The sequence below is a fragment of the Chenopodium quinoa genome, unplaced genomic scaffold (assembly GCF_001683475.1).
Source record: "Chenopodium quinoa cultivar QQ74 unplaced genomic scaffold, ASM168347v1, whole genome shotgun sequence".
NCBI classification, from domain to species: domain Eukaryota; kingdom Viridiplantae; phylum Streptophyta; class Magnoliopsida; order Caryophyllales; family Amaranthaceae; genus Chenopodium; species Chenopodium quinoa.
The window spans coordinates 823,305-835,338 of record NW_018743893.1 but is presented as its reverse complement, the minus strand read 5'-3'; the positions used below and the strand labels follow the sequence as shown (position 1 = coordinate 835,338).

The following is a 12,034-nucleotide window of genomic DNA, read 5'->3' as shown; positions in this document are numbered from 1 at the left end:
AACCAAACGGCCCCTTAGATCCTACACTTAAAATTAAAAACATAATGCATACTTTGTTATAAAATTAAAGAGAAAGGGAAGAAAGTTGAGGAAATAATAGATCTATATTCTTATTGTTGAATGATATGGGAGTACATACATATATATATATATATATATATATTTGTTTCCTTGTAGAATAATAAATCTAATATCTTTCTTCAAAAAAAAATAATAATAAATCTAATATCTAGAATATCCTAAAATAATCATAGGGGTATAATGGGCATCCACTAAATACATATATTATATAACACTCCCCTTTGGATGACCATTATCGAATAGTGTGCCTCGTTAAAACCTTACTAGGAAAAACCCTATGGGATAAAAACCTAGTGAAGGAAAAAGAGTACAACACTTTTGTGATACGCCTTTTGATGTTGCCTCATTGAAAACCTTACCAGGAAAACCCAATATGGGGAAAAACCATAGTTAAGGAAAAAATAGTACAACGCGTATTTTCTCCCCCTAATGAATACATAACTTGAGATCTTCCAAGGCATCTGACGCCTTCGGGTAACTTGCACAATGCACTTGTAGTAGGATAACAAACATTCCGATTCTTAATAGCAGATCCTAATTGAACTTGAATCTTCAAATCTTCAATGTGAAAGTCATCTTCATTTCTTCATACTTGTGAAAATAATACAAACATGTGTTCCATTTACCAATCTTATATATTTGATATTTATATTTCAAGTTGCCATAACCATTAACTTATGCCTTCTTCTGGAGGTCATATAGAGTAGCTATATATTGATAATCAAATATTGATCATAATCTATGGCAACTCATAATATCATCATCATTGTACAATCTTATGAATTATTAGTAATATAATGTATTGTAAGTAATCATATAACTTGCTCATGATTCTTCTGGATCATAAGAAGTTTATTCTCACTATAAGATTGTAACATAAAATATTTCATTGTTATTTATATTTTTTAGACTTTTGTAATAGTGTTCTCTAATGGATACAAAATCTAATTAACTTTTACATACTTAAACTTCAGGTTGAGATGTCAATAATTTAGTCATCAATACTCTTCGGGAGTTTGAAATTAACTTCAACACTATGATATTCAAAGTATAAAAACTGAAGGGCTAGATATTTGAATAAATAGTATATAAGTTCTTCGAGAACTTCTCAAGCATGATTCATAACATGTTATTAAATCGTCATCATATAGAATTTCATCATAACTATAAGCCCATCTGAGTATAAATTTCTTCTTGTAAGCCTTCATCATAATTGTAAACTCGTCATACCATATTTTATACAAACATTCACATGTACCACGATTATTGTATGAAAACTAGAATATGTTATATGAAATGTATAATTCTTGACATATATGGATGATGCAATTGAACAAAATATGCATAATGAATTATGCATCTAATGACTTCCTACACATGCAATAAATGATAATTTACCTATGACTCAAACATGCACATAAAAGACTCAAAATGCAAAACACTGTACAATGTGGATTTTAGAAATCCATATTTTTGCTTGGTCTTCTGGTCCATGATAAGCTTAATTGTTATTAATGTGTCGACATCAAGGTGGATAATAATTTTTTATCCCTTATTTTAAGTCCACCCCTTCTGCATATGCATAATAACCATCGGTTCCATCACATACTGGTATCATAATATAATTTGAAATTCAATTTTCACTTGCATGTTATTTTACAATGATATTTGACTACATTTCTCATTGGTACCATCATAACTTTTCTTACATCATAGGTCATCTATTATAATAATTCAGATATATATACCACTTTTGGGGTATTTCATACACTATGGTATTTATATACTATTACAATATTAAAAGTGTCAACTGCACTATCTTGCCATATATCACATCTTTATTTTGGAACCGATTATACAATCTACACTTCAGGTGTAGTGATTCAAGTATACATAATTGACAAGCTTTATCTCAATGTATACACATGATATGACCAAAATGTACCTCTGTATGCTTCTAGAAGGGTCATAACGGTATACAAATCAAATTATACATGTGCAATATATCTTGATAACATATGGACGAAAGTTGGCTAGAAAACATTTTAAATTACCATTATATATATAGGGATCATCAGTTTAATTAATTTTTTGCCAACTTACTCCAATTCTCCCCCTAAGTTGGTAAAATATCTCATATATAGGGGCATCACAATTCTTCACCAACTTAGTATACGAATTCGCAATAAAATTCATTTCGTGGGAGGATCATAATCAACAAAATTTATCTCTAAGAAAAATTATATTAAACAAGCTTTTATCTCTTCTAGAGAGCAATGTTAAAGAAAAATCATTTCTTCATTAATTATATATTGTATAACGCATATGTATTTACTATTAAGTCTTTCATAATTTGTTCTTTTCAGGAGATCAATAATTCAATATCAATGGGGAGACATATGTTGTGCAGCTGAATTTCCTTCTTTTCCTATTTCTTATGTGCTGACATACAATGACCCTAATCAATAGAATTGTTATACAAATATAAACTTGCTTGTAATTCTACTAGGTGATGATCTTCTGGATCACTAGAAACCTAGATAGTATGATACTAATTAAATATTCAGAATTTTCACATACAACTTGTATTTGGTGAGCTTCTGGTCACCAACATGTGACAACATATAAGTTATTCTGGTGAACTTCTAGTCACCTATTACTCTTTCGTATGAAAATTTATTCAAAACGAATATATTATCTCTTGAAATTTTCTTCAACACAAATCATTAAAAATTACAATCCAAATATATCTCAATCTCAATGTTATGTCTTGTCATTCAATTCATTTCATATATCTAACATTGATAGAGTGTCAGCACATTATCAAATGAAACTTCAGGTTTCCATAACGGGTAATTATTGAACCCGGATGGCTAATTTAATTATCACATCCAATCATTTATCTAAATTTAAATTCTGGTCATTTTTCCAACACTAGTGTTTACTTTATTAGATATAATTTATGCATTGCCGTGAGTATGATGTGATATTATAACACCAATGTGTGTTTCTTTATACATTTGGCAAGACAATCAACTGATACTTAATCCAATAATAACTCAGCTCATACCCTATTGGAGCATTATTATAATCTTGATAAATGCTAATCTTGTTGGACATTTTATACTCTTCTGGAGTATTTTATATAATCATGGTACATAATAAACTTACTAAACATATTCTCTTATACAGATTTAGCACAATGTATCACTTTCTCAAATTTGCTATTGTCAATAATTGTTCTTTGCTGTTTGAAAATTCTTATCTTTGGAACTTAATTGGCTACTACGCTTCAGGCGTGCTTTAAGATCATTAGAAACTATTGTTATCCTTCTAGGATATCAATTTTAATTAGAGCATTTACAGTTGGTATATAGTCAATGACATTTATTCATATTCATCTTCCGAATGGTGTCATTGTAAATTTGTAATATAGTTATAATTATGTGGCCGCCTTATTAAATAAATCATCGACATTTAAGCTAATGTATGTACCAAACTGATCATCAATGTATCTTATTATTCATGTGCAAGGATTAGATATAAAAATGAAATAAATGTTATCTCCCCCTAATCCTTACATATGGGGGTATAGAACCAATTCTACAACCTTTATAATTTAATCTCTTGCACTTTTTAAGCCATAATTTCTTTTGACAATGTCATTTATCAAGCAAGGTAAAACTACTCTTATAAAACTCTTATTTGTTTCTCTTGCCCAATTATATTAATCTTTATATTGCAAATTCTTAAAACTATGGGCATAATAAATACATTTTTCGAGTAAGGTGCTCACAATGTCATGTTTAATTTCTTAAACTCATAAACATTATTTCTCGGCTGAATAGATAATATATAATCATGTTTTGCAATTCTTATTTAATGAATCGTAAATAAGAAAACATCATTTCAAACATGCTTATTATCGTTTCAATCATACAAATCCTGATTTACTTTAGGGAGTGAGTAAATCTAGTAATTTATGAATCACCATTTCACACCCACCCAGGGTTCGGTGTCTAGGTACTATCAAAATCTTTTGTATATACTTTCCTCATGACATTGTGTTTATAGATTCACACTATTCCTAGTATTGTGAAATGTGAATGTAGATTTTTTAAGCAACATACTATATTAGAAACTAATATATATATTTAAGTCATATACGTATCATAATATTATTTTTGAGGCTTTCTGACTCTTCATAAATTAAACGAACTTCAGGTCCATATGTATGAATATATCATGTTTAATTTACGCATCATTCTTGTAATCCAGCTTCATGTAGGCATATTATATCATATAAAATCAAATTTAAATACGCATCAATTAATATTTCAACATTGGGATCATGTCAGTACGTTTTATAATAATATCAACTTATCAAGTTACTAACATTTCATGTCAGCCGAAAAACCATACTTAAGAAATTTCACAGAATCCAGCATATCAAGGTCATACATGAAACTTATGTAGCACATAATTCACTATACACATCACCCACACTTATAAATACCTATGATTTATGTGAAACACTTTAGAGAAAATAATTCTTCATAATTAAAATTTCCTACATCACGATACGTATATCACATGTGAATTTACATGACTCCTGTCATGTATTTAGAAAATGAAAACTAACTTCTTAGGTGAATAACATATTATATGTATAAACAACAATTTGGGATTATGTATGAAATAATTTCAACATAGCGCAAAATCCCATTAAAGCTTCCTACGTAGTACAATTTATTAGACACATAAATATATAATGACGCAGTTGAGAATATTCATCATTGTGGAGGGCATTTACTATCCTTTTGAGACTAGATTAAAATTCGCATATTATCAAGAATAGTAAAACAAGTGAACTATTTTAAAAGAAGCCAAAAATTAAACATAAGTGTGCCCTGATACCTACATGACTTTATTTTGGAAGCAACCATACCATCCAATCTGGAATGTTTTATTCTCGACTTTTTCCACTGTATATAATTTCTATACATGAAAGATATAACTTATATTCATCACGAAGGCGTCAAAAATAGGTGAAGGTTTTACGATTTATCAACCAACTCTTTTGTACAGATTTATCATCCCGTATAATAAATAGTCACAAAATATACATAAATATTAAAGAAATAGAGGTACAAACTTCATGTTTTTACCACATGTGGATTACATACAAATTAACTTTTTTGCGACCTTGCTATTGAATCAAGCTTTTCACTTTAGCTATCAAGTGTAGAGGTATAATGGATGTTTTCTAGATCAAGAAAAAAAAAAAATCAGAAGCCGCCAGTCTACCAGAGGAAATATGGACAGATATCCTTATGAGACTCCAGCCGGAAACCCTTGTAAGATACATGCTTGTTTGCAAGTGTTGGTGCTCTATCATCTTATTCATCAACAACAAAGATTTTGTTTCAAAGCAGTCAAACCTTTTCAACACCAACCAAAACAATGAGCTACTTACAGTGGAAAGAACCGAAAAGAATAACATTGTTAAGGAGGTAATAAGATTCCGGAGAAGTAGTTCATTTAAGAGTATATCTATTAAGACTATATACTTAAGTGAAGGGATCATGGTTAAGGGTTACGCGAATGGGGTGTTCTTGATGGGTAGATTGCACTCCCCTCTTGTTTTTCAATTATGGAACCCTAGCATTAACAAGTTCGCGTCAATTCCTGAATGTCCTTTTCTAAGAAATGAACATTCTAGCCATAGTTTGTCGTCTTCTTTTGGTTGTGATTCTTTGTTACATGATATTAAAGTGGTGGTTGTTAAGACTTCCCCTAGGTTAATTTTTAGTCGAGTTCCTAACTCGATTGCAATTTTTTCACTAAGACTTGGCCTATGGAATCTTAAGCTATTGGAGGGTGTGGGAGATCGGTGGCTAATTAAGGGAAACCCACTTTTCTCCAAAGGGACTTTGAATTGGCTAGCACGCGATGAAAGGGTCGAACATGGTAGTGGTAGACCTACCCATATCGCGTCATTTGACTTGGGTATTGAGGCATTTACCTTTGTTAAATTGCCAGAGGATGGAACAGGGGAGAGGGAAAAGCCTCTACGGTTTATCTTCCTTCTTGGAGGATCGGTAGGTCTCTTCGATGTTTCGCCTTGGCAAAACAGCATATGGGTGCTAGATAACAAGGATGCACAAGAGCCATGGACTAAGTGGTTTTCAACAGATTCATCTCATGGTTTGTACGAGTTTTTCCAACATCATGGCTGTAATATTAGTCACTTGTGTTATGTTGAGAAGACTAGCAAGTTTTTCATGTTGATAGAGGGAAAAACAAAGTCCTATGATCTCAAAAATCATCAGATTGTCGATCTAAGAACGTCTAAATGTCTAATGGTGCTTATGTAAGCTATACCAGTTAGGCTTTTTAAATGTAGCAAGTATTTTTAACTTGTTTAATAATACATACTCCAATCTGATGTTGATTAGCAAGCTTCTGTTTCAATATATTGTGTTTACTTCACACTTATCTCATTGTTGTTAACAAACTGCCATACATAGTACAGTAGCTAATTACAGTAGAAATTTTCCATCTTTTGCAATTACAGTCTGAATTCATGTAACCCAATACTGATTGATTTTCTCATCCATCTTATGCTAATCAACAAGGCGAAAATTATTTAACTCTGTGATCTCTAAGTTGGGATAATGGAAATTGTACAAGAACTAACCAAATTGTTACCTCAAATTTGATTAAAATGTTACTGAGCATAATACTATCTCAAAATCATACCGATAATACTCAAATGGAGAGGCTACTACAGAATTCTTTGTAATCAACAACTCTACCAAGATCCGAAAATACAATTTGCAATAAAAACACACAACATATAACTGGACACTTTAATACACCTTATTCTAAAGACTGATAACTGAAAATGATGCAGAGTCATCTACTACTATTGAAACACACTTCCCATTAACATTAACAACTACCAATTCAGTTTTCCTTGTTTATATCCTCCAAGCAACACTAAGCTTTCTTTATAAGTATCAATAAATTCGATGATCTGCCTATCATGTCTTCCAAGGTTCTTTAGTTGTTGGTTTTTGAAGTCATATGAGAACACCTGCCTCGATTTTCCATAGAACAATAATTCAGCATTCTCCTTCAAGCACAAGAATTTATGAATGCGAAGATTCACACTAAACCGTTTTGTCCAAGAATAATGACCATTTGTGTCGTAAATATCCCTGACCCATACACAAACCTGTTGATATGTAAAAGAAAAGTCTATAATTGCCAGCTTCGTATCCAAAACTGATGCACATCTCTTTGGTGGCTGCTTCCCGCCTTCTTCGAGTTCAAGATCAGGCAACTTTATACAAGTAAAAGCCTCACTTGATACATTAAAACACAGTAGATGTGAATACCTTGCTCGTCTTTTCATATCATCACTAGCAAACCAATAAATTGCACCTTGGAAATTCGTTGTCGACGAGAAATTCTTCAAGTAAAGCTTAGGAATAGTTGGATATGATCTCTTGTGAATATTGTACTTCAGTGAAGACCATAAACCTGCTCTTAGTCTATAAACCTTACTTTTCGAATAGTTGGACCGCGTATCAACTGCAACAACCTTATAATCATTACTCACATGATCATAACCAAACCCGAAATTTGTACTAGTACAAAATCGCTCTTTAGTTAAAGGAACTTCAAAAACTTTTCGAATTGAAGGATTCCACAATAAAATCCTTATTTGTCCACAATTAACACGATTATTATGTGTGTGTATTAGTAACACCCCATCAACATAACCTATTAAATGACAATCATCCGTGCTTAGGTACGCGATTTCTTCATATGTCCTAGGGACAACTACTTGTTCCTTCAACACCCCATCAACATAACCCACTTTCAAATAGCGGGTATCATCAAGGTCCGCGATTTTGGTAAATGTATCTACATGACGAACAACCATGTGTTTCTTCCAAGAATTGCATTCACGCGACAATACGAACTTGTTCTCAGTATTATTCTTGTAAGAATGAAGGTGTAATTGAGCCGTATTCGGATTATAGTCGATAATAGAGTTCCAAGCTTTACAAACACACCTAATGATCAAAAGAGTTTTTACTGAAATCCTAGCCAATACTTCTGCCAATATTTCTTGAGGGAAAGAGTGCAACATTATCTTGTTTTTTTTCTTTTCTTGGAGGAAGATTACAGAATTGATTGCAATTTTCTAGGATGATTAGGGAAGTACATACACACAAGTTTTAATGCGTACGGAATAGGATTATAGAATAAAGTTTTCCTTCGTCTTTCGGTTGCCCTCTAGCTAGATTTTAACACTTGGGTTCTTTAAGTAAGGAATTAGCTGACCAAAATAGCCTTATCTCCAAAGTATCTAGACTATGTACTCCGTACAATCATTCCAATAGTAACTTTTTTTTTTAGTTGATACGCTTATTTTTGCATTATTCACGTAATTTACTATAATCACTTTTAATAATATAAATTAAGGAGATAATACAATCATCTAGATTTTTAGGTAAGATACTCTGAAGAACATAGAAAAAACTAAAAGTATTCTTAAGGATCGATGAATCACTTAGTAAAAAAAAAATTAAAAAAAAAAAGACTTTTGGTTTGGAAGTTGGTCTAGTCCGTTTGGAGTTAGGTTATTTCGAAGTAAGAGGTCACTTGGCATATTCCAATCATTTTCAAATTTATTATCAACAAGTACATAGCTTTAACCAAGTACGGAATAACTTAGACTGAGATCCGTGTAAAATTAGTCACATGTTCAAATCTCTCATCCAATTTCGGGTTATTCAAGAACTCCTGGAGTCAATGAGTCTCGATATCTCATTCTCAGGGACTATGCACAATGACAATGTTGACGTAATTACGCAATTATACAACAGCCCGTTTTGTAAGGCCCTATTTTAAGAAGCCTTACCAAAAGAAAAAGGCCCAAATATAAAATATCGAACTCGGTGCGAATTCATGGTGCTGGTGTCTCCGCGCTTTCGCCAACCCAGCCACGCTTCAGAAGAATCAGAGGAAGAGAGAGAGCAGAAATTGATGCAATTTCATTCACTATTTGCAAATTAAAGATCAAATTAAAGGGTTTTTTTTAATAGAAATTTGGGGATTTTTGAGAGAGAAGAAATGGGTACCCCAGAACCCAACATCGACGATTTGTTCGAATCCAAGAAGAGAATCAGGAACCCTTTAGTCCCAATTGGTAAAATTTTCTATCTTTCAATCTCAATATTTTCGTTTGATTACCTTTGCTGATTATATTGTATCATTAAATTTCATTTCTTGAGTTTTATTTCCTTAATTTCTTGGGCGAATGATAACCTTGATTATGCAGTTGAAATTACTTGGTTTAATAAAATAATTGAAAATTTTGATATTTAGGTCTTTTGTGATTGGAATTCGTGCGTGTGAATGTTAATTTTGCTTTATTATGATGATATCGGAAGATATTTTGCAAATGGGGGTTTGAGATTGAGCTTTTAGGTCTTTAAATTAGGAATTAGGAAGAATGGCATTGAACAACATATTCTGTTAAGGTTTTATCCTTGGTTTTTGGTGGATGGTAATTGATTGTAGATGATTTTCGGAAGGGAATTCGATAATATAAGATCAAAATAATGGGATTGCTCATTTTCGGCTTAATACTTGGTCAATTGTTATTGAGAATCACCTAAGGATGATGGTGGAATTTGGTTTGGAGATCATTCATTATTGGGCCGGTTCGAGGTTTTGAATAATGAACTTGCTGAGGTTGGAGAAACTGATGGGAGTTTGATATTTGAATTGTTGGTATGTATATTTCATATGTTTATAATTTATGTAGTGGAATGGGGTATCATATGTCATAGGTTTATAGCTATATGAGGTTCGTTAGGTTTCTAATGGAAGAAAGGAAGGTGTGTAGTGTTTGGTTGTGACTTGTGAGGCTCATCTAGTGTTGTAGAATCATTTGGAGTATAGATAAAATCATTTTTCTGTCAACACTTGCCAATTTGCCATACATTCATTTGCGAAGTTTTATAAATGGCTTTCCTGATTTATGTTTGTTCTCTTTTTGACCTTTGATTTGCTCTTCTAGGAATTTCCTTTCTCATTAGGTTTATACAAGATTAGGTAGATGAATGGGTAAAAAAGGTTTGCTTAGAATATTAATCTGATCCGGAGTACAATTCTTTCATCATGTGATCTAGTATACTAGTCTCCTTGTGTGAAGTGGAAGATAACAGTGTGCCAAAGTGAATTGGAAAGAAAATCAGTTTTTATGATTGTATGGGAAATAGGCCATGCTGACATCAATTTGAATCTAGTTGCTCTTCTTTTGTGAGTTCACGACCATATATGCCACAAAGATGCATGGAAGAATGACTTGAAGATGAGAGTGTTAACTATCCTGAGAGGCTGAGACAAAACTGGTACACTGAACATTAGGTATGTACTGTAGTGTTCTATAAATACATGTAAACGATCTTAATTTCTAGCTTGACTAGTTGTTGGGTATAAAGAAGAGCAAGGAGAGGAGCATCATTTGCTGATGATCACGGAGTTGCACTCCAACAGTTCTTATGTCAAGTGTTTACTTGTTGAAACAATCCTGGCTGATCTATCTGTTTATTGTTTGGTTTTCACCCCCCCTTCCAACCCAGGGGTATAAAATTTGTATTTAATCTATTAATGGATTTGAATATTCACCTGTTTGGCTGTGAGACTAGACTACCAAAATTGCTTGTTGTATTGCATTGTCAATGCCCCTCTTTCAACTTATCTTTCTGATTTTACCTATATGTTATGCTCTACTAGTTCCTTGTGTACTTATCAGCTAATAGAAGAATCAAATATCGATAATGATTTACAACTTCTAATTCAAATGTCCATTACAAGTTTATAACAGTACATGCCTGCTAAAAATAATTTAAAATATTAATTACATAAAAATAAGATTTGCATTGGACCAATAGATTAATATGCAATCCTACGTGTTCAATTCTAACCTTAAAGTTGTAGAGGTTCTTTCTCCATTGGATTGGTGATTGAAATTGTGTTTAATAATCTCTTACTCCAAGGCTTCCAATTGGGAGGGTAGAGTCACTTGTGTTGGTCCTTTCTAATTCCTATTTGAAAAACTCATTATATAGTGACTTGAACGCTTCATAAATGGAGAGAGTATTACTTAGGATTGTATTTTGTGTTCCTTTTGGCTTGAATTCTTTTCTTCCCCTGAAACGATGGTAGATTATGGAGGTACAGTATTGTATGTTGGAGTTGTGTATAGATATTAATGTTTGCCTTAACTTTAAGTGACTTGATTCATGGTTGAATTTTCAGGTGCATTATTGACCGCTGGAGTTCTTACAGCTGGCTTAATAAGTTTTAGGCAAGGGAATTCACAATTGGGTCAGAAACTTATGAGAGCCCGTGTGGTAGTTCAAGGTGCAACTGTTGCTCTTATGGTCGGCACAGCTAGCTATTATGGCGAAAGCTTCCCCAAATTTCCAAAATTCCCCGGCCTTTGAGGTACATGACACTGCAGCATTCTGCCCTTGACATTTAAAGATACCTTGATTGGAATGATTTGGTGATACCAAGGACAGTCAATTATCAGGCCTAATTGCTGCTCTTCTATCTTCAAATACCTGAGTTGCTCTCAAGGAAAAGTACATGTGTGCAGCATTGCATCTTTTGAATTTTGATTGTAAGAGGACTAATAATAGTATTACTGATAGATTTTATCCCTGATTCCGGGAGTAAAAGTATGGTAGACACAGGTTGCTCAAGAGGCTTGTAATAAAATAGGGAGAAATATTTCTACTGATTGGGTAGCAAATTTTGACCCTTCATATCTTACAATTAATTAGTTTTTTATTTCTTTTTTTGTAATCTTTGTAGTGAAATGATTTTTCCCTGCTCACAATTCTCACATTCTGTCTTTCGT

The 12,034-nt window shown here is 32.5% G+C and overlaps 3 protein-coding genes across 3 annotated transcripts; 2 read left to right on the top strand and 1 right to left on the bottom strand.

The window, feature by feature from the left end:
* The first annotated feature begins 5,447 nt into the window (after positions 1 to 5,447).
* On the top strand, positions 5,448 to 6,458 carry LOC110686758. The gene has a single exon (XM_021863362.1). The coding sequence runs from the start codon at positions 5,448 to 5,450 to the stop codon at positions 6,456 to 6,458; it is 1,011 nt and encodes a 336-aa protein (XP_021719054.1).
* Positions 6,459 to 7,042: 584 nt separating this feature from the next.
* Positions 7,043 to 8,245, bottom strand: LOC110686757 (putative F-box protein At3g16210). The gene has a single exon (XM_021863361.1). The coding sequence runs from the start codon at positions 8,243 to 8,245 to the stop codon at positions 7,043 to 7,045; it is 1,203 nt and encodes a 400-aa protein (XP_021719053.1).
* A 795-nt stretch (positions 8,246 to 9,040) lies between these two features.
* LOC110686675 (RING-H2 finger protein ATL48-like) lies at positions 9,041 to 12,028 on the top strand. The gene is made up of 2 exons (XM_021863285.1): positions 9,041 to 9,307; positions 11,428 to 12,028. Exons 1-2 carry the CDS (start codon positions 9,232 to 9,234, stop codon positions 11,613 to 11,615), a joined length of 264 nt encoding a protein of 87 aa, XP_021718977.1. The 5' UTR covers positions 9,041 to 9,231; the 3' UTR covers positions 11,616 to 12,028.
* Positions 12,029 to 12,034: the final 6 nt, after the last annotated feature.

What these genes read in the sequence shown, in the direction of transcription:
- LOC110686758 (XM_021863362.1), top strand. Translation starts at nt 5,448, where the DNA reads ATGCTTGTTTGCAAGTGTTGGTGCTCTATCATCTTATTCATCAACAAC.
- LOC110686757 (XM_021863361.1), bottom strand. Translation starts at nt 8,245, where the DNA reads ATGTTGCACTCTTTCCCTCAAGAAATATTGGCAGAAGTATTGGCTAGG.
- LOC110686675 (XM_021863285.1), top strand. Translation starts at nt 9,232, where the DNA reads ATGGGTACCCCAGAACCCAACATCGACGATTTGTTCGAATCCAAGAAG. An exon ending in GAACCCTTTAGTCCCAATTG is followed by an intron (nt 9,308 to 11,427) that starts GTAAAATTTTCT and finishes TTGAATTTTCAG; the next exon opens with GTGCATTATTGACCGCTGGA.